This window comes from Pipistrellus kuhlii, unplaced genomic scaffold, assembly GCF_014108245.1.
Source record: "Pipistrellus kuhlii isolate mPipKuh1 unplaced genomic scaffold, mPipKuh1.p scaffold_m20_p_1, whole genome shotgun sequence".
Classification (NCBI taxonomy): domain Eukaryota; kingdom Metazoa; phylum Chordata; class Mammalia; order Chiroptera; family Vespertilionidae; genus Pipistrellus; species Pipistrellus kuhlii.
This window is the reverse complement of record NW_023425404.1, coordinates 75,444,823-75,469,204: the sequence shown is the minus strand read 5'-3', so window position 1 is coordinate 75,469,204 and position 24,382 is coordinate 75,444,823. Positions and strand designations below refer to the sequence as shown.

Below are 24,382 nucleotides of genomic sequence, written 5' to 3'. Positions count from 1 at the left end.
AATATACCAGTTATGTAAGCATACTAAGTCTCAAGTTGAATACAGTGAAATACATTTTAATATATAAACAATTATGAACTTAAAAAATCTTAGAAAATCAAATGCAAAGTAACAAAAATATAATTTCAATATTGGTTTAAAGTTTAGAGGCTTCCTTTGTACTAAATAATGCCTTGCATTCTCTGGAGAGATGAGGAAAAAAGTTATCTTCCAAGTATAAAATAGTTTGGCCTACATTTTTAATTAGATTGATTCATCCTTGAGAATGACAACAGATACTTATCCTAGCATTTGAGCTTCAAGAAAATATTAGGATAACATAAACAAATATTATAAATTAAGAATCCTCAAACAGAAGCAATAAAGTTAACAGGAATAACTATAAACCCTAATTTTGCTCTCTTTTCAGAATGTAAACTGTTTTCCATTAAATACAATCTGTACCTTTGTCATTTATTTTTTAAGATAAATGTTGTTTATTTTTCAAATTGAAAAATAACAAAAAGACTTTAGACCCACATGCAAAGAGTACTCTTTTTATCCTTTTCTGAGACATTGACCTGTATACTCATTTAAAAATGAACGCCACATCTTTATGTTATTAAATCTTTGTTTTGATCTATCAGTATTCATCAAAGTGCCATTTTATAAAACCTCACACTGAATAGACAAGGCTGGACGTGACCATCTGCAGCTTTAGAGTCTGTGTTTGAATTGATGAAAAGAGCTTTGTGTTTTCATTGCCAAGTTTGATTCTTCCAGTCATTAGGCATTCCCCTCAGATCGCATCAATGAAGCTGCACTCTCTTACACCCCTGTGCTAAATTCCCTTCTCCTCATGGCTTCCTTTGCCAGATCTACTCAAGAATGACTATGGGGTCTTAGCCACATTCTTCTCACAGCTGTGTTAAAAAAGGGCACCAGAAAGTCTTCTAAAACCCATATGTGTATCTGGTCAGTGCTCTGTCTTAGGGTCACCTCGCACTGTGGTGTGATTATACAGAGATTCATTCTTGTTCTTAAACTGTGCTATTTCCATCATGCCGGGAAAGATTAGGCCCTCCTTTTCAGTCAGTAGTAGAGAACTTATTAAAGACTGATGCAAAACACACATAACTCAGAAGGCAGACTAGTTTAATTTAAGGAAGAAGATGTTTCAATATTTTAAATATGTTATTTTTTACCATTATGTCAAATGGCATATAGTAACATAAAGAGAAATAACATGCTTTCATATGCTTTGAGAATATTGTTAAATGTGGCAAAGGAAAAAGTCAAATGATGATGATATTTGAAGAACTATTAGTTTAAATGGTATATATACTAAAGGAATAAAAAATTAATGTTTATTAAGTTCCAAAATATTGTTTATTATGTAATATTCGGAGTCTCATTTTTCACTTTCAGTCTTTCTACAGGAACACCTAATAAAGTAATTTTCAGTAGTATAAGTCTTTTTAAAATTTATAATTATGTTAAGAACTGAAGAAAAAAACTATTTTTGTTGGGTTATTCAAGAATACAGAGGTGGTCAAACAGGCTTACAGTTGTAATACAAATAAATAATATAATAATTAATGATAATACAAGAAATTGTGTTTTGCATATTCAAAAGTATAAACCCACTTTACCCACCCCTATATGTAAAGGAAGAAGATGCATTTCACCTGCTACTATAAAATACATTGTCTTAGAATGATTTTTTTTTCTCCTTTAATGTAAATGGTCAAGAATGATGTGTGGCACAATGGCTGAGTGTCGACCTATGAAACAGGAGGTCACAGGTCTGATTCCCAGTCAGTACACATGACCGAGTTGCGACTTGATCCCAGTAAGGAGGCAGCCGGTCAGTGATTCTCTCTCACCTTTGATGTCTCTCTCTCTCTCTCTCTCTCTCTCTCTCTCTCTCTGTCTCTCTGTCTCTCTCTTTTCTCTCACCTCTCCTCTCTCCTTTCGTCCCTCCCTCCCTACCCCCTCCTCTCTAAAATCGATAAAAACATTTAAAAAAGAATTAAGTTTATATATGAACAATATTTATAATACACTGAAATAAGCAAAATATTCTTCCATTCTATATTTATCTATGGCCAAATGTGCATATGGGCAAATCTCTGACCAAGTGGAAAAAATAAACATGGAGTCTTAGAATCTAAGTGAAATTTATATTTCTACTTGCTCTGGGGTATAATTTAGTTCCTCTCCTCCCCAATTATATTTTGAAAGAAAAACCTGTACCTTGTAAGGAAGTATCCATCAGATTTTAGATGAGTACACTGAGGATTTATTAAATGAAAAAAAGACCCTGACTTATGTAAAAATGTAGACATTTTCTACATTAGCAGATACGTTTGATCTTCTATTTATTTAATAGAGAAAACAAAGAAGGAAGCTCTGAGTTCTTACGTACAATGTGGCTAAGCAACATCCAAGCAAGAATGATGGAAAACTTCTAAAAATTGAATTTCTATCGGGTCTAGTAATAATTAATGTCGATTTTAAACATTCGTTTAAAATCTTGGTTGGCGTTGACTTGTATTGACATAACCTTCAAACACGTGGTATCTACAGAACGTGTGAAGTGCAATTAACAAGTTTTGCTTGAAAAAGTTTGTGTTTGGTTTGGTTTTTGTTGCAAAACTAGGGCTAAGAAGATGGCAGATGGAGAGCATATTCGGCACTGCATGCTTTACGAGTTCCAATTAGGAAGAAAAGCAAGTGAGGCTGCAAAAAACATCTGTAGTGCTCTTGGTCAAGATGCAGTTAGCGCCAAAAAATGCCAGCGTTGGTTTGAGAAATTTCGCGAGGGAAATTTTTCGTTAGATGACAAGAGTGGTCGAGGCCGTGTGTCCAATTTTGATCAAGAAGCTCTTCAAGCTCTTTTGGTGCAAAATCCTCAAATTACCCAACAAGAGCTTGCGACAACTTTAAATTGTTCACAAAACACAATTTCCAATCAATTGCGTGCACTTGGCAAAGTCCAAAAGTTTGGAAAATGGGTTCCTCATGAGTTGACCGACAACAACCATAATCAAAGAGTCACAATTTGCAGTTCGCTCCTCTCTTGTCAAAACCGTTTGCCGTTTTTAGAGCAAATTGTTACCGGAGATGAAGAATGGGTGCTGTATGTTAATTTGAAAAGGCGGCCTCAATGGTTGGACAAAAATGAGGCTCCGCAGCCCACGCCAAAACCTGACTTGCATGCGAAAAAAGTGATGTTGTGTGTTTGGTAGAATTTTAAAGGAATTCTTCATTATGAACTTTTACCATCTAACCAAACCATTACAAGTGCAGTGTATAGTGCCCAATTGGAAAGGTTAGCCCAAGCTTTAAGAGAAAAAGAACCCGCGCTGATTAATTGGAAGGGCGTAATTCTTTACCACGATAACGCACGACCACATACTGCAAGAATCACTGCTGAAAAACTGCGCCATTTGGAATGGGAAGTTCTCCCTCAACCTGCATATTCTCCTGATATTGCCCCTTCCGATTACCATTTGTTTCGTTCTTTGCAAAACTGTCTTCTTGGAAAAAAATTTAATAATGAAGAATGCCTCAAAAATGCATTGACCGAATTTTTTGCATCAAAATCACAAGAATTTTACAACAGAGGGATTAAAATGCTTCCTGAGAGTTGGGCACAAGTAGTAGAAAACAACGGCAAGTATATTGTTGATTAAATTTTGTTGTATTGTTTAAATAAATTCGATTTAAAAAAAAGTATTAGAAAACGACATTAATTATTACTAGACCTAATACAATAGCTTCCTTTTCCCACCTTATTACAACAAAAGTATTCTTAAGTACACTAGTGGTTAGTGCTACTGTTACCTATCCTAGGAAGTTCAAGTCAACTATATCTTATTTTTATCCATTTTAAAACTACTCTCAGGTAAGATGGATGAGTTCGCCTATATTCATAGAAGTAACCAGAAGCCATGTAGCCTGTCAAAGGTTAAGCAGTAAGAAGGCTTTTAACTGGAACTAAGAACAGAACCAAACAAAAGGGATACTGGTTAGGTTATATAGCCACCCGAAGACACTTACATTTCACGTGAAAATCACATCTCTGAGGTATATTCTATAATAACTCCTGTTGTTATTTTTTTAGTTTGTCAAGTTCTAGTTAAAATGTACATGATCATCATTAAGTGGATCCTATAATTTCCCTAAAATAATAGGAATTCCATTCCTGACTTTTAATTACTATAACACTGGGATTAAAAAAACAATAAAAGTCCCTGCATTTTATTTAGGTTTAAACCTAAATAGTATTGATCTCTCTCTACTTTTTTTTTTTTTTATATATATTTTATTGATTTTTAACAGAGAGGAAGGGAGAGAGATAGAGAGCTAGAAACGTTGATGAGAGAGAAACATCGGCCAGCCGCCTCCTGCACACCCCCCACTGGGGATGTGCCCACAACCAATGTACATGCCCTTGACTGGAATCGAACCTGGGACCTTTCAGTCCCCAGACCGACACTCTACCACTGAGCCAAACCGGCTTCAGCTAGTCCCTTCTTTCATGCAATTTGTGATTCATTCCATAAAGTTAGCTACACAGGGAACTTATCAGGGAAAGTGCTGATTCTTAGGTCTAGAGCCTGGATCCTTCACTTTCCACTGCATTGCCATTTCTCAGTTTCTGGGTTAGGTTCCAATTTTAGTAATCCCACATTAATCCTTCCTTGGTAAAAGAAATGAGCTAGGAAGTGAGGTATTTTCTGAAAGTGTAAGCCAAAATTCTTTAGTTTTTATAAAGACATGGCTATAATTATATATCTATCAAATCCTATATAATAAAAGCCTAAGTGGTGTCGTGTGACACTGTCACAAGATGGCTGTCATAAAATGGCCACCGTCATGTCCTCACAAGATGGCCTCCCTATGTCATCACAACTTGGCCATCACAAGATGGCCACCCCCACGTTATTACAAGATGGCCAGCACAAGATGGCTGCCACAAGATAGTCACCACGAGATGGCCAGCAGAGGAGGGCAATTGTGTGTAATAGAACAGCAGGGGAGGGAAGTTGTGAGTGGACAGGTCAGCAGGAGAGGCCAGTTGGGGGCAAGCAGGTCTGCAGGGCAGGGCAGTTGTGGGGAAACAGGCCAGCAGGGGAGGGCAGTTGGGGATGAGATCAGGCTGGTAGGAGAGGGCAGTTGGGGACCATCAGGCTGGCAGTTAAGGGCATTAGGGGTGAGATCAGTCCAGCAGGGCAGGATAGTTGGAGGCAATTGGGCCAGCAGAGGAGAGCAATTGGGGGCAATAGAGCTGGCAGGGGAGTACTTAGGCATCAATCAGACCATTAGGGGAGTGGTTAGGGTGTGATCAGGCAGGCAGGCAGGCAGGCAGGCGAGTGTTAGGAGCCAGCAGTCCCAGATTGTGAGGGGGATGCCCCTCTGCTGGTTTAGGTCTGATCCCACAGGATCTGGCAGTTGAACAGCCCCCGAGAGGCCCCAGTTGGAGAGGGTACAGGCTGGGATGAGTACCCCCCGCCCCGTGCACTAATTTCATGCACAGGGGCTCTAGTATGTAATAAAAGTAGCTCTAGAGACCCACTTTATATACTCAATGGATAAGAAATGTGACCCACTATACAAATATGTAATGGAATTAAATTTTTAATAAAATACATACTAATTTGTTGGAGTACAAGACTTATATTTCCTAAGTTAAATATTTATTTAATTTAAAGATGTGTTATGATTTAGAAATCTAGAATATTAGAATCTTAAAAGGATATCATTGTTCAAGAATAAAAATTAAGCATATTAGATGTTGTACATCTTAAAATGATTGCTTAAGACTCATCTGAGTCTATCTTCCATATATGAATGATAATAAAGCTAAATCTAATTAGATATGGATTCAGAATTCATCTTTTAAAGTTGATTGGAATATGCAATTGTACATAAATTATCACAAATAAATTAACTATTTGACTTATTATTTGCTGATGTATATTTTATATTTCAGAGCTTTTAAATCTCAAACACAATAATTTTTTGAAGAGCAATTTAAGAAGAGTTTAAATCCTCCAATTTATTAGTAATACCAATAACTCAAAATCAACCTTCAACATTGTATTAAATATTGATTTAAATATTATGCTGAGTTGAGAATTTATGACACTTATTCTTTGAATCAGTCAACAAGTATTTACAAAATGTTCAGACATTTCTAGTATTGCCTTGCAAGAATTTATAGGAAAAATATCACAGGTAAAGTTGGCAAGAATAATTTTAATGAAAAGACAATGTAATTATAAAAATTCACTGATAGCTTTCAAATTAAACTATGTAAGAATCTTTAGCACAATTATTTTTAATAATGGTTAAAATCAGATTCTGGAACCAGCAACAAAACTAAAAAAAAATTTGGTGAAGTCTCTTGATGACAATCATAGGCTTTTCTTTTTATTTAAATAAGAATAGCAGGGTTTCTTTTCTTCTTTTTTTTTTCTTTTTCTTTTTTAAATCAAGAAACTGGAAATGCTCTGTTCCCTTACCTGCACTCAGAGTCATCTACCCTGTTCTATAATTCAACCTGCAAACAGATTAAGCAGCTGAGTTTGTGGAAAGTATGTTTGCTCGACGCTAAGAACCCTTGTGTGACACTATGGTGACTCCCCTGACACCTCGAAGAGAACTGCAGACAGTTCTTCTCATCAGCAGGGAAACCAGACCGAGAATTCACAATTTCTTTGTAACCTCAACTTCTTCATAGAAGCTGAGTATTTGGCCAGAAGACAGGAAAGACTTTTGTTAGCTTTATGTGTTCATTTTTTTCTTCTTCTATCAATACCACTCAAAAGACAGCATGCCACAAGTTTTAAAATGAAACTTTTTATAATAATCTTTGATATTTTAATTATGCAGTTAAAATAAACAGAATACATGCAAATCTTAAGTAAGAAATTTTTTAAAAGAAAAAATTGAAAGAAAAATGTAGAGCCGATATATTTTTTCTTTAAATTTTGTTTAAAAGTGTATAATTTTTTCCTGCATATTTTGTCTAATATATTCATAATGCAGTTACAATTTATGAGAGAATTTTAATCATATCAATGGAAATCTGGCCCACAGTAAAGATGATATGTGAGAAAAAATATTTTATTGTAAAACTTATATCTTTGGTAGATATTCTGACCTTATAAGCCTAACTGTAAATATTATAATCTTAAGTAACCATGTGTAGTCTAGGCATGTTAAGTATAGTAAAATATATTTTAAAAACACTTTAGAAAATTTTTGTTTTAGACCATAAGAAGCCTATCTGTACACTGAACCACAGTAAGAAAACAAAGTACAGTATAATGAACCATAGAGTTTTAAATCTATTGTGATGATAAAAACATCAATTAATGAATTGGTGTGTCAGTGTCCTCTTTGAAAATTGAGGATGTAATCCTTGGAAAAATTAAGAGCTTTTCTTACAAAGTTCCTGTGCCCTCAACCAACTCTTTAGTTTCCTTACCTCTCTCCACACAATTTTCCCAAACCCAGGATCAGCATAAGAGCAATCTAAAGCAAAATCACAATGTGCTCTTCTCTCATAAGCATATACATTTTTTAAAAGAGATATACATAAGGAAAATAAACCAAGGGAATGGAGTTTTGCTGGTGAAATTTTAGGCATTATGACACCTGAGCCAAGAAGCTATTTTTGAATAATGAAATCTGGTATTCATAATATTTTACTCTGTAAGTGACTGTTTATAAATATTGGTTGACTTATGGATGCTAATTGTGCACAATTTTCCTTTCCAGGAATACTCCCACAGATGAATAAATTTAAGAATTTTTTTGACTCTGAAAGAAAAGGAAATATAAACTTAAAATTCTACTATTATTAGAGATAGTATATAGACTCTCTCCTATTACTGAAGATTTCAGGTTATTTATTTATTTATTTATTTATTTATTTATTTATGTAAAATATATTTCTTTATTGATTTTAGAGAGGGAGAGAGTGATAGAAACAGCAGTGATGAGAGAGAATCATCTACCAGCTGCTTCCTGCACACCCCCCACTGGAGATTGAACCCACAACCCAGGCATGTCCCCTTGTCAGAAATTGAACCTGGGACCCTTCAGGCTACTGGCCGATGCTCTATCCACTGAGCCAAACCAGCTAGGACGATTTCAGATCTTTTTAAATGTAATTAAACTTAATGGGAGTTGGTGGTTAGAACAAGAGTTAAAAGCTGATCACTAGGAAGTAAGGCATCCCAACTCTGAGAAAAGTGTAAGGAATGGAGGTGCCAGTGAGGACAGGAGGCAGGCACAAAGGGTCATAGTTTTCAATGAAGTTGGTAAGCGCATTGAAATCGGGTATTGGGTTGGAATAAAATAATTTAATCTAGGGCTTAAAGCAGATCATACCACATCTGAAATTTTCATATGTATTTCTGACCCTACCTGCTTTTACTTTGCTCCATCATTCTAGCACACTATTAAATTATTCTAGTTCATTTGTTTATAAGTGCTTACTTTACAGCAGGCATCTGTGTGAGTATTTGGAGGAGATTAGAATAAAAATATTAATAGGACACTATCCATGTCTTGGGAATGCTCACCAATGGATAAATTTGCAGAGAGTGAAACAGAGAGAAAATAGATATACAAAATGATTATTACACATAGATGACTAAGACCTTGAATAGAGATATGGATTAAGTACTATGACCATAAGAAAGAATGAAAATCTAAAGAAACATTTTTAGGGGTAACATTTAGATTGGACTTTAATAAGTAACAAAAACTTGGCTAGGTACGAAAAGTGGGAGATATGTTCTAAGAAGAAGAAATAGCACATGCAGAGATACTGTGGTAGTGATCATGAGAGGAAATTATTCCAGACAAATGGAAGAAGGCTACTGATAGGCCCCATGTGTCATGCTAGGTTGTTTATACTTTAACTTGTAGGGGAGAAAGAGCCCTTGAAAATCTATAACAACAAAAGCATAATATGCTAATTAGACCAGACATCTTTCCAGATGACCTTCTGGATGAAGCCGAGGCCGCCAGGGAAGCCCGGGTCCTGGGTGCCTGCTGGTGGCCAGTGGGAAACCTGGATTCCAGGTTTCGGAGGGAAGCCGGTGCTGGCAAACAGGGGAAGGAAGGCCTACTGCTGCACTAATTTCATGCATCCAGCCTCTAGTTTTAAATAAGAAAGTAATATAACCTGGTTTATGTTTTAGAAAAATCAAGTCTGGTGGCAGTGAGGAAGATAAACTTGAGAGAATTACAAGCAGGTAAACTAGTTTTATGATAATCTGGATGAGTGATGATGAGGACCTAAATTAATGCAATTAATGTGTGAGGATGGGGTGAAGGGAATCAGGAGATGCTTAAGCAGTAGACAAAACAGAGCTTAGAAAAAAGAAAAGACAAAAGACAAAACAGAGATTGATGGCAAAGTGAATGCAAATGGTAAGAAAGAGGGAGGGAATAAGGACGGAGCTGAAATTGCTGAAAACCATTACCTGAGGCGGGAAATACAGGATTTTCTAAGGAGTAATTTTCAACAAAAATACTAGGAAAGCACACAGAAGAGAGTGACTTTGTAGAGAAGAAGAAACTGAACTAGTTTTGCTATTTTGATGAATATGATGATACTAATAATATAACTTATAGAAGCCTATATAATAAAAGGCTAAAATGCAAATAGACCGAATGGTGGAACAACTGGAACAACCAAACAACTGAACATCTGGTTGCTATGATGTGCACTAACCACCAGGGGCCGTGTGCGGAACATGGTAGGTGTTGGCTCTGGCGGAATGGTGGAGCAAGTGAGTGGGCGCACCAGACCAGGGCAGGGCACCGGTCGCTGTCATCAGGGTGAGCCTCTGGTGGTTACTGAAAATTCTTTGCTCCCACGTGCCACCATCCCACCTGGTGCTCACACTTGCTGCCAGTGCTATCCCTGCTCATACCTACTGCTGGTGCCAGGCAGCTCCCGATCACTTGGTGCCATCAGCAGGTGTAAGCAGGGATAGCACTGAAGGCTTCTCCACCTCCCCCTGCTCCTGATGGGCGATTGGGGCAGCAGATGCTACTCTCACCTGCTGATGGCCCCACTCTCCCACGCTGCTGGTACGGGCCCCTATCGCTCTGTACCATTAGCGGATGTGAGTGGGCCGGCACCATCGGTGTGCGGGAGCAGTGGTGGCAGAAGTGGGGCTGCCAGCAGATAAGAGGCCGGGGCTGCTGCAAGAGGGGCTTAGCGGAGGCGTGGAGGATGGGCCGAGGCCTGCCCCTGTGCCCACCGCAGCCTTGTGACACACAGTTCCTTTCAAGGTGCATGAATTCATGCACTGGCCCCTAGTGTTTATAATAAAATAACTGGTGTTGAACTAGGCATTTTATATGCTATCCAATTTATTCCTCACATTAATCCTGCCTGTGAGGCCAGTATTACTGTCCGAATCTTTTAACTGAGGAACTTTTGCTTCTAGGGTTAAGTAACTTGCCCCTTGCCCCCAATCTCCCAGGAAATAAGTAGAAAAAAACAGGAATTCAAAGGCAGGTCTGTCTGACTAGACTGCAAAGCCTGTCACTATCCTCTATGTTGCACTGAATCTCACAGAATGAATAAGTTTCTCATGGGGGGGAAGAGCAAAAGGCTCCAAGCAGAGGAACCAACATACACAAAGGCACTCAGTCTTGAGAAGGCAGAGCCCTTCTGCAGAAGGAGAGAGCTCAATGTGGAGTAAAATGGGAAGAGAAGGAGGGTCTATGTAACAAGCGTTATTCTAAAAGCACTACAGGCATGATGTTATCTAATTTTTTTTCTCATTTCATAATTATTATTACATTTCCTTTTGATTGAATTTATTGTGGAGTACTCATTACAAAATTTTACAGGTTTCAGATGCACAATTCCACACGCATCATCTGTAGTGTGTTCACATCCAAAGTCAAATCTCCACTTATCACCATTTATTATGAGGTGGGGCTATTAATAACCACATCAGAATAGTGTTTTAAAATAAAATGTAAAAATTCACATACCTATGCATAATGAATAGGAGCCTGAGCTTTTAAACCACTATGTGATATTGCTGAAGATATATGACCATCTTTTTTTTTTTTTTTTTTTACCATGATCACATATTAGTTTTATAATAAAAATACAACTAGAAATGGCCCATTGCATTTAACAGTTAGGAAATTACTAGTAATCTTAAGAACAACAATTCCCAGTGGAGGAACTAGCCATCATGCATTGAGTAGCAAGGAGTAAGTGGGAATTGAAAAACTGAAGGTAGTGAATATAGATCAGTTATTCAAGAAATTTGGTTTTGATGGGAGAAGGTGGAAACATGAACATCTTAGCTTACATTGTAATTATTGTCTGGAATACTCAATGTTGACAAAGGACCTTCATAAATAATTTTTAATAATAAAAATTTAAGATTGGATAAAGAATACTAATACCATCCAACAAACTCATATAAATTGGTTTCCTGGAAGGTTATCCTCTTAAATCTAATAAAATAGACTGATGTGCACATTAACTGCAGGGAAGATACACTACCCAATCGAGGGTAATTAAAAGTGAAATAAAATGGATTGAATACTGAAAGGAAAACTGACAAAATTTCATCTAGGTCTTATTGCTGGAAATCGAAAGAAAAGATTAAGAATTTAAATGAGAATTTAACATTTAATTCTTATAAATGACATAACTGTTGCACTTAAACTCTGTTAATGAATTGACACCATTCCCCTAAAAAATTTTAATCTATTGTAGTTAAATGTGAGGAATAAAGGCAATACATTTTCAAAAGATTAAACTTACTCAATTTAAAGCATTATCTGAGATTATGTTACTTCTACTTCTTGTTGTACAAAGTTATTTCTTTAAAAAATTATAATAGTTGATGAGATCTAAAAAATAAAAGGTTAGTCTGATAACATTTCCAAAGATTTTTAAAAATATAAATCTAATTGTTCTCTGGGAAACACTTGTAGGGAATTTTAGCTATCTATAGAAATTAAAGGATTACATATAAAGAATTACATAAAGATGTAAAAATAATTACACTTGAAATTTGTAATTATTTGTAGACTTTAAACAAACAGAGTTAAATCAGGCCCTGTCAAAAATTACTGATTTATATTTTCAATGAAGTAAGATCTACCTATATATCTTGGTATTCTTAGAATGCTATCATATATTGTGAATAACTGGTACAGTTTCTGGCTGAATATAAACCTAATCTTTAAATCTATTAAAAAAAATAGGATACCATAAATCACAAGTTTAAGGCACACTGACATGACAGATTAATATGTATAATTCCTAATCTGTTTTCAAGTTGTCTTGACTACAGATTTACCTGACCTTGGGCTATAAAACATAATTTCAGGAGTGTTGGGGAAATGGTTGAGATGACTTATTTTCAAATAAAAAGTGGTGAGAAATAAAAAACTTTGAAATTAGCATTAATTCTTCATACTGTGAAATTAAAAAAAAAAAGTTGCTAAGGAAAAATGTATGTATTAGAAATTAAAGGTGATTAGGTATGTGAATAATGTAATGCTGCTAACAATCCATAAAGAAGGGCTCAGTTAAAATGACAAGTTCCATTACATTAAAGCTATCTTAGGAAACTCTGCTACAATGTTCAAGTCCCATAGATTGATAAGTGACTTCCTTGTCTGGTAAATTATTTATTAACATTTTGCTGGCTATCATAAGGACTGACTTATTACACAGCTTTATTTAAGTTTTAATAAAAATGCAAAGATCATTGAAAATAAACAAATACAATTATGCTCTGTGAAAAGCTGTACTGAATACTTCAGAAGAACAATATTGAAAATTAATCACATTGTACCCTATTCTATGTGACTAGAGGTCTCAGATTACTAGGTCACAGATGATCTGGATTCAAGCAGGATTAACTTGAAGCTAAAGTTGAAAATTTTACTGCCTCTTCCCCTTGCTAATAACTTTATTATCTATGAAATGATTCTAATAATATGGCCTCCATTAACTGAAGAAGATCAGATATCAATTAAAAATGGTTTGCCCTAAACAGTAACCAGGATTCCCAAGTAAATGGTTTTTTATCCCAAATATGGATATGATAGAGAGTCAAAAAGAGTTTACTTGGCTCAATAAACTTTTGTCTTAAATTACTAGTAGGATGAGTGATAAATAATATACTATTTAGTTGCTAAAAAGGGGTGTTTTTGTTTTGTTTCATGCTTTTGACATGGTGCAAGCTCATTTTACTCACTTCTGCACCTTGTCCTGGGCTGCCTGGGAGGCCTCCCCCGCCAGCCGAAGCTCCGATTCCAGGCTCGCGCGGTCTGCCAGGGCTTGCTGCAGTTGGGCAGCCAGCTCCTCGTTCTGTTGCTGAGTGATGGAAACAATGTTCTCTCTATTCTTCAAAGCTTCTTCATAGGTAGTCAGGGTATGGTTAAACTGATCCTTCAGATTTTCTTCTTGAGATAAAGATTTGTGTAAACTGAGAAAATACAAGAATAAACAATTTAAACATAAATATGTAGGCTGACTGCCCAAAAACCATCTAAATGTATCCATAGTTAGAAATGTACATTTCTAAAAATCAATAAAAACACACTTAGATGAGTAAGTGAAAACAATTGTTATATCAGAATATTATATATGATAATTATTCCATTTCTCCACATCTAGGCTGAAAGCTACCCAGACAAATAATTATCTATGCTACCAAGGCATACAAAAAGATGCTGCAAGATGTTAATTGAATTATATCTCTATAAATATTACATTTAATTTTCTTTAAAAGGAAAAGCAGAAAATAAAAAAAATAAAGAATCTCTAGGTTAATAAAAAAGCATAATAATCTGACTGCAAATAAGTGAGAGAAGTCAGAGTGGGCATCATCAGTTTAGTAGATCCAGGGTCTATTGGGCTGAGCATTTACTGAGAATGAATGAGGTTTATACAAATACCAACCAGCCTCACAAAAAAAATTTTCAACTTGTCATAGTTGAGATATGAATGAAGTAAAAATCATTAGACTGCACAGAAATAATATGTATTCCAATATTTTCTTTTCATTAATGAATCTTATGCCAAGTTTATCCATTCATTAAGTTACAGAGAAATAGCATATAAATTAAGACTGAATGCAGAAGAAAATGCAGACAAAAATAGAATCCTAAAATGCTAAAGGTCAAATTTTTGATATGTCATTACACCTACCACCTGAGGTTATTTTGAAATGGCACCAAGCACCTCACTCAATTAAATAAGGACATTTTGAAAATATAAATATTTAATAAGGAAAATTTAAAATCCACACAGGAGATGTTCTTTTTTATGAAATAAAATCATTTCATTATATGCATATAAAAGAAATGTCAATGGGAGACTTAAAGTAAAACAACCTAACTATATATTACAGGTTGATAATGTGAAAGAAAGTAATATAATTCTTGCAGCTGCAAAAAGCTAGTCAGGGAACTTTCGGCACTGGCCAAATACCTCATATGAAAACTGTTAAAACTAAAGTAATTACAAACTTCTTCATTTGTTTAAGTAACCTATAAGCCTTTCCAGCATGCTCACTTTGGAGAAGGTGTCAGAAGGACTTGAAACAGGGACAGTTAGCATCTAAAAGAAATCATTTCAGGATTCAAATTAGTTCTTAGGAGGAAAGATTGCTGCTAAACTGTGGTCAACTGATTACTACATATAAAATAAGAATGGTGAGTGTAAAAAAGATCTTTCTAGATTTCACCTTATTTCTCTCTTATTTCATTTCTTCTCAGCTCTATCATCCCACATGTCTGAAGACAAGTCTCCTGTTCTATGCCCTTTCACACTGTCTGCATCCTTCCTATCCCAGCTCCAATTTCCGGCAGCCCACCGTCTTTGTCAATTAGAAAGACCCAAGATAGAAACTAAAAACAAACAAAACAGAAACCTTTAAAAAGACAAAACCTGTTTACGTTTTTTAATGTTTAAAACATTGCCACTTACATTTTAATTTTAAATTATATTTTAAATTACACAAAGTATACAAACTTAAAGTATTCGGCTTGACAAAATGTAAAGAACAAAACACAGAACAAAACACAGAAGGCTGGCTCCCAGTGCTCCCTCCCAGCAGAGTGCCCTCCCCCAACGTAATCACCAGTCCAACCTCTGGTAAGATTAGGATTGCCTGTCTCTGAACTTTCTGTCTGTCTTTTTTATTTTTATTTTTATTTTGCTTAACACAGGTTTTATGGGATTCCTCCTTAGTTGAATGTAGTTTATTTTTTACTGCTGTGAATTGCTTTATTGAGATATAACTGGTATCGGTACTCATTTCTGGAAAAGAATGTATCCATAGGGTGTGTAGATACGTTTATGTTTAGTATATGCTACACACAGTTTCCCAATTTACACTCTTCTCAGAGAAGCAGAAGTTCCGGTTGTTCAAACATGCTCCCTTAGCCTGCGATTGCAGTCCTTTTAACTCCAGCCATTCTAGTAGGGCTGCAATGCTATTTCATTCCCTTAATGTTGTCTTCCGATGACTGTAAATTCTTAATTTACTGAAGTCCAATTTATAATTGTTTCTTTACTGGCAGTGCTTCTTGTGTCCTGTTTAAAAAATCTTAGCCTACTCCATTCCTTTATATTTTAATATTACATACATGATCTCACTTAGAGCTCACAGTGGGCTGTCTTAGGAAATTCTGCATTTGTGTATGGTATCTAAATCATTATTCAATATACTCTAACCAACTGAATATTAAGAATCATAATTCAGTTTTCAAAATCTCATCATTAGGATGATGGTGTCCCAACTTATTTCCCTAATTATTCACCCCCTCCTACTCTTCTCTCATTTAATCTTTTTTCCCCCCTTTGGGCAAATTTATACCTGATTTTGCTCTCAGATGAACCTGTGTTTTTAATGCTCAAAAAGCTACTCATCACTCAAAATTCCTTGGAAATCTTTAAATTCCTATCCAGACTTTCACAGATAGAAGCGGTTGCTGGAGTAAGCGTGTAAAAGACAAATTAGATAATGCCACTTAAAATCCTGCAATAGCATCATATAACACTCAGGATAAATCTCTATAAACGAAAACAATTAGTATTTTAACTCACTAAACCTCATAAGCTATGAGAAGTCCTGTCCAAATTATTTTTTTTTTTTTACTGATGACAAGTTGAAACAGAGGCAAGTGATTTAGTTCACCTCACACGCCTAGCAGAGCCAGAATCTGAACCCTCAGCCTTTATCCCTGGGCCGGACCACTCCTCACTACTTGCCATAAGTTACAGAGCCCTGTAGCACTGCACCTCCTCACCTTTTGGCAGACATTAGCTTCTGAAGTACACCATGCTTTTTCCTCTTGAGGCATCTGTACAGAGTGCCTTTCCTCCCTCTACCTGACAAACCAGGTCTCAGCACAAATCTTGCTTTCTCAGCTAAACCTTTTTTTATGACTCTTCCATCTAAACTCCTATGTTCTTTCTTTGTTATGATCTTATAAACCTGAACCTTTTCCTTCTTAGAACTTACAACAATTTGTAGTTTGCTTTTTTTCCAGTTTCAGCTTGTGATTTATTTCCCAATTCTAACATTAGTAATGTTCCATTTATACTGAGCAATTTTATTTTATGGAAAAAACTTGTTCCTTAAGAACTTCAAAAAATCAAAATGTTTATAATTTTCTTGAAGGAGCAAGGTAAGGTGAAGTACAGGAGCTACAGTCCCAGCGTATATAAATCTACGAGTGACCTGGTGCACAGATTTGTGCACCTTGAAAGGAAATTAATTAGAAGAGGGCCAGTGGGGCAAGACTGGGCAAGACGGGGCCAGACACGCCCTGAAGACATCTCCCCCGGTCCCTCCCCAGCGGGCCGAACCTGGGGTGGCACCATGGCTCACAGGGCATCTGCAGAGTGGGGTCCCTCTGGCAGGTGGGTCCCTCGGCCTGGCCTGAGGGGATTGGGCCAAAGCCAGCTCTCAGACATCCACAGAGAGGTCCCAGAGTACTAGAGGGCACTCTGCAAAGTTGCTGCCATACAGGGTGTGGAACGCAAACACAAGTGTGCAGTCAACCAGATTTAGGAGTGCCCCAGCAACAACATACTCCACAGCCAAAGGTGGAATAGCACGGCCCGCAAAGAATCGGGCTCCCTCCTCTCTGGTTTTGGGGTGTGTCACCCAAGAACTGTCGCTGCCACATCACTGCAGCTCAGCAGCACCTGCGCTGAGTGTCTGCTCCCTGGTGGTCAGTGCATGTCATAGCTACCAGTAAGGTGGACACTTAGCATATTAGCCTTTTATATATACGCAGATAGTCTTTGAAGCACGTTTTTGTTTTAGTGCTGTTTTTCTGCTCAGAGTTCCCTTTCCTAAACTGAAACATGGCCACATTGTTTAGTTTTTTTCTCACAGAGTAACTCATATTTAACTTCTTGTTAAAGTTATTGATCATCAGATGCATTTTCAGCATGAGAACAGCATTTCATTTATTGGCACTTAGATGACATTATATGGGGAATATTTTAAGTTAGAGTATACTAGAGGCCCGGTGAATGAAGATTTGTGCAAGAATGGGCCTTCCTTCCCTGGCTGCCAGCATCACCTTCGCTCTGGCCAGAGTCACCTTCCCACCTTTCCATGCTATCCAGAGGCCCAGAGTGGCTGGGGCAATTCGGAACCCCTGTGTCACTGCCATGGCAGCCCGCCCCAGCCATCTGTGCCTGTATTTGAAAATTAACCCACCATCTTTGTTGGTTTAATTTGCATACTCACTCCTGATTGGATGGTGGGCATCATAAAGGTATGGTCAATTTGAATCTTTCTCTTTCAGTGTTTCCCAAAGTGTGGTACGCGTAACCCCAGGGGTACGGGAAGAGTTTGGTGGGGGTACGAGTTGCACTGGAGTTTGGTGGGGATATGCACTGCACCGTGCTTAGCTGCGCCTAATTCTACGTTCTCATGAGTACGAGGGGGACTCAGCGCTATGAAAATTATAGAAGGGGTACACATATGTCAAAAGTTTGGGAAACACTGGTAATGACAAAACTACAACAGAATAGCTATTAAATCTCTCAGAATTTTCAAAGCATATAACCAACAGCATGGCTCACAAAAATTGCCATAGGATGATAACTACCTGGTTATCATGAAAGTAATGAGATAATATCATAAAGTTTCAATTCACTCTTCTAGTTTTAAAATTATGTGATTCTGAATAAATTTAATTTTTTGACTAGAAAATAAGACTTTAAATTGTTTTTACTTAGTACTTTCAGGTTATCATAGTTACAATCCACAGCAAATGAAACAGCACACCATCTCCTATTCTGCCCTCTGCATTAGATCCAATCATTTCAGTGCCTCATGTCTGTGGTCCTAACTATTTCCTGGTCCCTGACTCCTTAAAACATCTTGGGACTTTTGGGCTTATGACCCACTTACATATTTGCTTGCAGATATTTATTTATGTTCTCCTCAGCTTGTCTGTTAACCGGCCATGGAACACCCTCTCTCAATTGTAATGTTACACATCAACTCAGCTTATTCTTGTAACTATTAATAGTACTTTTCCATTTATATCAAGTTTTTTTAAATTTTTTTTATTGATTATGATATCACATAAAAGTCCTCATCCCCCCATTCCCATCTCAAATCCCTCCCCTTATATGCCCCCACCCCCTTGTTGTCCAAGGCCACTGGCCCATATGCATGCACACAAGTCCTTACCCCCACCCTCCCCTACTTTCCCTCTGAGGTTTGAGAGTCTGTTCGCTGTTTCTCTTTCTCTGGATCTGTTTTTGTTCATCAGTTTATGTTGTTCATTATTTCCTCTGGGTGTGTGAGATCATGTGACCCAAGAAATGCCCTTGTAAGAACCCAAACTGAGACAAGCCATAATGGTTATGCTGAGAAGCAAATGAATCGGTCTGTAGTGAGTTCCTTTCTGGGTCAACAGTTCTTTTGAGTGCCAATTTTAATGTCAAAGATTTGACATTACTTTTCCTGGCTTCCTCTCTTATCTCCATCAGGTATTACTTAAGTCGTTATACGAGACCACTCTACAATGAGCACCTATTCTTCTGCCTATGCTTAATTTATTTATAGTAATTGCACAATAAAAAATGTGCATATATATATAATATATATATATGTGTGTGTGTGTGTGTGTGTATAAATTACTAATATTACGATTTTCAACCTTTTTTTTTTTTAACTCAGTGACATAAAAAAATACATATTTTGCCTGACAAAAATAAAAGGTGTAGTTTTGATTCATTCACACTAGATGACTATTGTTGTGTTGGTTGCTGCCATTTTAAAATTTTTATTTGGCAATCTAAGTGGCACACTGTTTGAAAATTGCCAGAAAAGATCAATAGTTCTTACCTAGGAGTATTTTGTCCCTCAGGGGATATTTTAAAACATCTGGAGACATTTTGGTTGTCACAAATGGTGGTGGGGAGGCTGCTAGCATTTTGTGGGAGAAGCCAGAGATGCTATTAAATATCCTGAAAGTAGAGAACATACCCAACAGCAAAGAACTGTCCACTCTAATGTGTTGTCAATGCCAAACGTGGTGTAGATGGAAAGATTCTGGGTTGGACTTAGAAGAAGTAGGTTCAGATTTTAGTCCTGCCATCACTCTGCATGACCTTGAGAAACATATCCATTTGAGGACTAATCTCAAATCTAAAATGCTGAGAAAAATCCCATGGAGGTAATAGGAGAACAAAATTAGGTGATCTATCCATGTGAAAGTATCTAGTGCAATACCTGCCAAAAAACAAGCATCCATACATGTATGATTTTAAAAAGAAATAGTTAACTTTCTATAAAAATCTTATACAATACTCAGACATGTTATAAATACTTTGATGAAAAACTGTTGCCTGTTTCTACAGGGTTTTATGAATTGGGAGAGGTAAACTAGTTTTTCTAACCTTTATCACTTAACTGATAGCATTCTTAAATCTTTCTGAAGGGAAAAAAAAGAGGCAGGTTTGGCTTGTTTTTACTGAATTAAAATAAATAAAGATAAAGCAAGTATGAAAGGCAAAAGTATATGCTACCTTGTCCTAAGTGTACATTTTCTGAGAGGACAGTGTCTGTTTTTATTTCCTTGTCTACCATATCAATTAGTTTGATCTGAGTTTTTGACAGATGTGATTTACCTTCTCTTTGAAGAACTTCTTTTAACATTTCTTATAAGGAAGGTATACTGACGTCAAATTCCCTCAGTTTTTGTTTTTTAGAGAAAGTCTTTATTTCTCCTTCACTTTTGCAGGATAAATTTATTGGATATAAAATTCTAGTGTGATGTTCCAAGTGTTAGCCTGACACTCAAGGTGCTACAAAATTCTGGTCTCCTTTTCTTTTCAGACTTCTTCTTTCCTACCCTAGAGAAAATTTCATTCTAGCCAAATAGAAATATAAGCTGTTCTTTGAAGATGTCCTCAAACTTCAGTTTGGATTACTGCTTATACTGTTCCCTCCAGATGAATGTTCTTCCCCTGTCTCTCCTATGTCACTACACACAAGATCCATGTGAACTACCACAACTATGAGGAGGCACATTCCACAACCTGACCAAAGCTTCCACCCTGACTCTCCTTTCTCTAAGCTTCCATACCATTCCCATATCCCTCAAATATATTCATTGCTTTATACTATCCTCTATAGCTATTGTATTCTTGTTTTATCTTCCCTGCTAGAGTCTAATACTGTTGAAGGAAGGGACCATGTTTTACTCTTCTTTGTTTTGTTCTAAGGTCTAACACAGTGGCTTCTCTATAGGAAGCATAAAAAAACTATTTATTGAACAGTGTTGTTAAATGCTCCATTTGAAAAAGTGGGGCTCTAGTATTACAAAAGAGTCACATCTATTTTATTTCTCTTCTCTTTCTCCTTATCTTTTAAAAAATATTTTTATTTATTTCAGAGAGGAAGGGAGAGGAAGAGAGAAAGAGACACATCAATGATGAGAGAGAATCATTGATCAGCTGCCTCCTGCATTCCCTCTATTGGGGATCAAACCCACAACCCAGGCATGTGCCCTGACCTGGAATTGAACCATGACCTCCTGGTTCATAGGTTGATGCTCAACCACTGAGCCACACCGACTAGACATCTCCTTATCTTAATGTGAGCCCTACATGCTCCACTACTTTCTCTCACCACATTCCATTCCATTACATCTTTGGAAAGTATTTGTAAAATAAACTTTTTGTAGTCCCATTTATTTATGTATTTATTTTCCCTTGCATGAAAAGATATTCCAGAAAAATATTGCTATGAAAAATGTCCATTTTACTTAATCTTATATTTTCTTCTATTATTTTTATAGTTTCAAGTTTTACATTTAAGTCTTTAATCCATTTTGAGTTTATTCTTGTGTATGGTGTTAGGAGGTAGTCCAGTTTCATTTTTATTTTTCATGTACCTATCCAATTTTCCCAATACTATTTATTGAATACACAGTCTTTATCATATTTTAAGTTCTTGCTTCCTTCGTCAGTCTGTTTTCTGTATTTATGAGTTTGTTCCTATTTTGTTTTTGTTCATTAGAATATATATATCGGGTCTAGTAATAATTAATGTCGTTTTTAAACATTTGTTTAAAATCTTGCTTGGTGTTGACTTGTATTGACATAACCTTCAAACACGTGGTATCTACAGAACGTGTGAAGTGCAATTAACAAGTTTTGCTTGAAAAAGTTTGTGTTTGGTTTGGTTTTTGTTGCAGAACTAGGGCTAAGAAGATGGCAGATGAAGAGCATATTCGGCACTGCATGCTTTACGAGTTCCAATTAGGAAGAAAAGCAAGTGAGGCTGCAAAAAACATCTGTAGTGCTCTTGGTCAAGATGCAGTTAGCGCCAGAAAATGCCAGCGTTGGTTTGAGAAATTTCGCGAGGGAAATTTTTCGTTAGATGACAAGAGTGGTCGAGGCCGTGTGTCCAATTTTGATCAAGAAGCTCTTCAAGCTCTTTTGGTGCAAAATCCTCAAATTACCCAACAAGAGCTTGCGACAACTTTAAATTGTTCACAAAAAACAATTTCCAATCAATTGCATGCACTTGGCAAAGTCCAAAAGTTTGGAAAATGGGTTCCTCATGAGTTGACCGACAACAACCATAATCAAAGAGTCACAATTTGCAGTTCGCTCCTCTCTTGTCAAAACCGTTTGCCGTTTTTAGAGCAAATTGTTACCGGAGATGAAAAATGGGTGCTGGATGTTAATTTGAAAAGGCGGCCTCAATGGTTGGACAAAAAGGAGGCTCCGCAGCCCAAGCCAAAACCTGACTTGCATGAGAAAAAAGTGATGTTGTGTGTTTGGTGGAATTTTAAAGGAATTCTTCATTATGAACTTTTACCATCTAACCAAACCATTACAAGTGCAGTGTATAGTGCCCAATTGGAAAGGTTAGCTCAAGCTTTAAGAGAAAAAGAACCCGCACTGATTAAATCAGAAGGGCGTAATTCTTCACCACGATAACGCACGACCGCATACTGCAAGAATCACTGCTGAATAACTGTGCCAGTTGGAATGGGAAGTTCTCCCTCAACCTGCATATTCTCCTGATATTCCCCCTTCTGATTACCATTTGTTTCGTTCTTTGCAAAACTGTCTTCTTGGAAAAAAATTTAATAATGAAGAATGCCTCAAAAATGCATTGACCGAATTTTTTGCATCAAAATCACAAGAATTTTACAACAGAGGGATTAAAATGCTTCCTGAGCGTTGGGCACAAGTAGTAGAAAACAATGGCAACTATATTGTTGATTAAATTTTGTTGTATTGTTTAAATAAATTCGATTTAAAAAAGTATTAGAAAACGACATTAATTATTACTATACCTAATATATATAGTATGTATTCATCAAATATCAATGGGCCATAAAAGCATGGGTCCATTCTATTCCATTTATCTCTATGTTTACTTTTTATGACAGTATCATGCAGTTTTAATTACTATGACCTTATTGTATAGTTTGATATCAGGTAGTGTGAAAACTCCAACTTAATAAAATCTTTTGCCAAGTTAGGAAATGCTCTAAGGGTCCACTGATTTAATGTGGACCATATTGCTTGGGGGACCATATTGGCTTACTACAATCTATAACATTGGTAAACCTCTGGCCAGGCTAACCAAGAAAAAAAAGAGAAGACACAACTTACTAGGATCAGAAATGAGAGGTCATCAATACTAATGCCAGCGCCATTAAAACAATAATAAAACCACTGTATGGGAGAACATATTTGGCAATGATACATCTGATAAAAGGTTGATATCCAAAATATATGAGGAACTAAAACAACTTAAAAGGAAGACAAATGACCCAGCAAAAAAAATGGGCAAAGAACCTAAGTAGATGTTTCCAAAGAGGACATATAGATGGCCAATAAAAAAATGCACTAATCATTTGAGAGATGCAAATTAAAATGACAATGAGTTATCACCTCACACCTGTCAGAATGGTTACCATCAACAAATCAACAAATGACAAGTGCAGGAAAAGATATAGAGAAAAGGGAACCCTAGTATATTGCTGGTGGAACTGCAGACTGGTGTAGCCATTATGCAAAACAGTATGGAGTTTTCTCAAAAAATTAAATGTGACCCAGTGTTCCCACTTCTAGGAATATATCCTAAGAAACCTGAAACAACAATTAGAAAAAATGTATGCATCACCTATGTTCATAGCAGTACAATTTACAATAATCTAGAAACAGCCCAAGTGCCCATCAGTAGATAAAAAAAGCTATGGTACAAGTACTTCATGGAATACTATGCAACAGTCAAAAAGAATAATCTCTTACCCTTTGAGACAGCATGGTGGAAATGGAGATTATGCTAAGCAAAATAAGCCAGGCAGAGAAAGACAAGTATCACATAATCTCACTTATATGTGGAATCTAATGAACAAAATAAACTGATGAGCAAAATAGATCCAGATACATAGAAGCATGGAATCTCAGAGGGAAGGTCAGGGAGAGTGGTTGGATGGGAAGAGATAAACCAGAGAACTTATATGCATATATGCATAACTCATGGATACAGATAATAGGGTGGCAAAGGCCTGGGGCAGAGGCAGGGGTGAGCTAGAAGAGGTCAATGAAGAAAAAAGAGGACATGTGTAATACTTTCAACAATAAAGAATTAAAAAAAAAGGATAATTAAAGAATTTTATGAACAACTCTTATGTCCACAAATTTAGTAACTTAGATAAATGGACCAAATTCCTTGCAGAATACAAAACAAAGAGAAATACTAATCCAAATAAATCTTTATCAATTAGAGAAATTGAATTTTAGAATATCTATTATATTCTTAAAAAAGTACCAGTCCCAGATGGATTCATCAAACATTTAAGGAAG

At 36.4% G+C, this 24,382-nt stretch overlaps 1 protein-coding gene across 7 annotated transcripts in view; it reads right to left on the bottom strand.

The window, feature by feature from the left end:
- Positions 1 to 24,382, bottom strand: part of MIPOL1 (mirror-image polydactyly 1) — a 320,705-nt gene that overhangs the window by 51,165 nt on the left and 245,158 nt on the right. For all 7 annotated transcript variants that reach the window (XM_045585525.1, XM_045585523.1, XM_045585517.1 and 4 more), the window contains one exon: positions 13,260 to 13,490. In XM_045585525.1, coding sequence (XP_045441481.1) covers positions 13,260 to 13,490 — 231 coding nt within the window. The remainder of the gene's footprint in view (positions 1 to 13,259; positions 13,491 to 24,382) is intronic.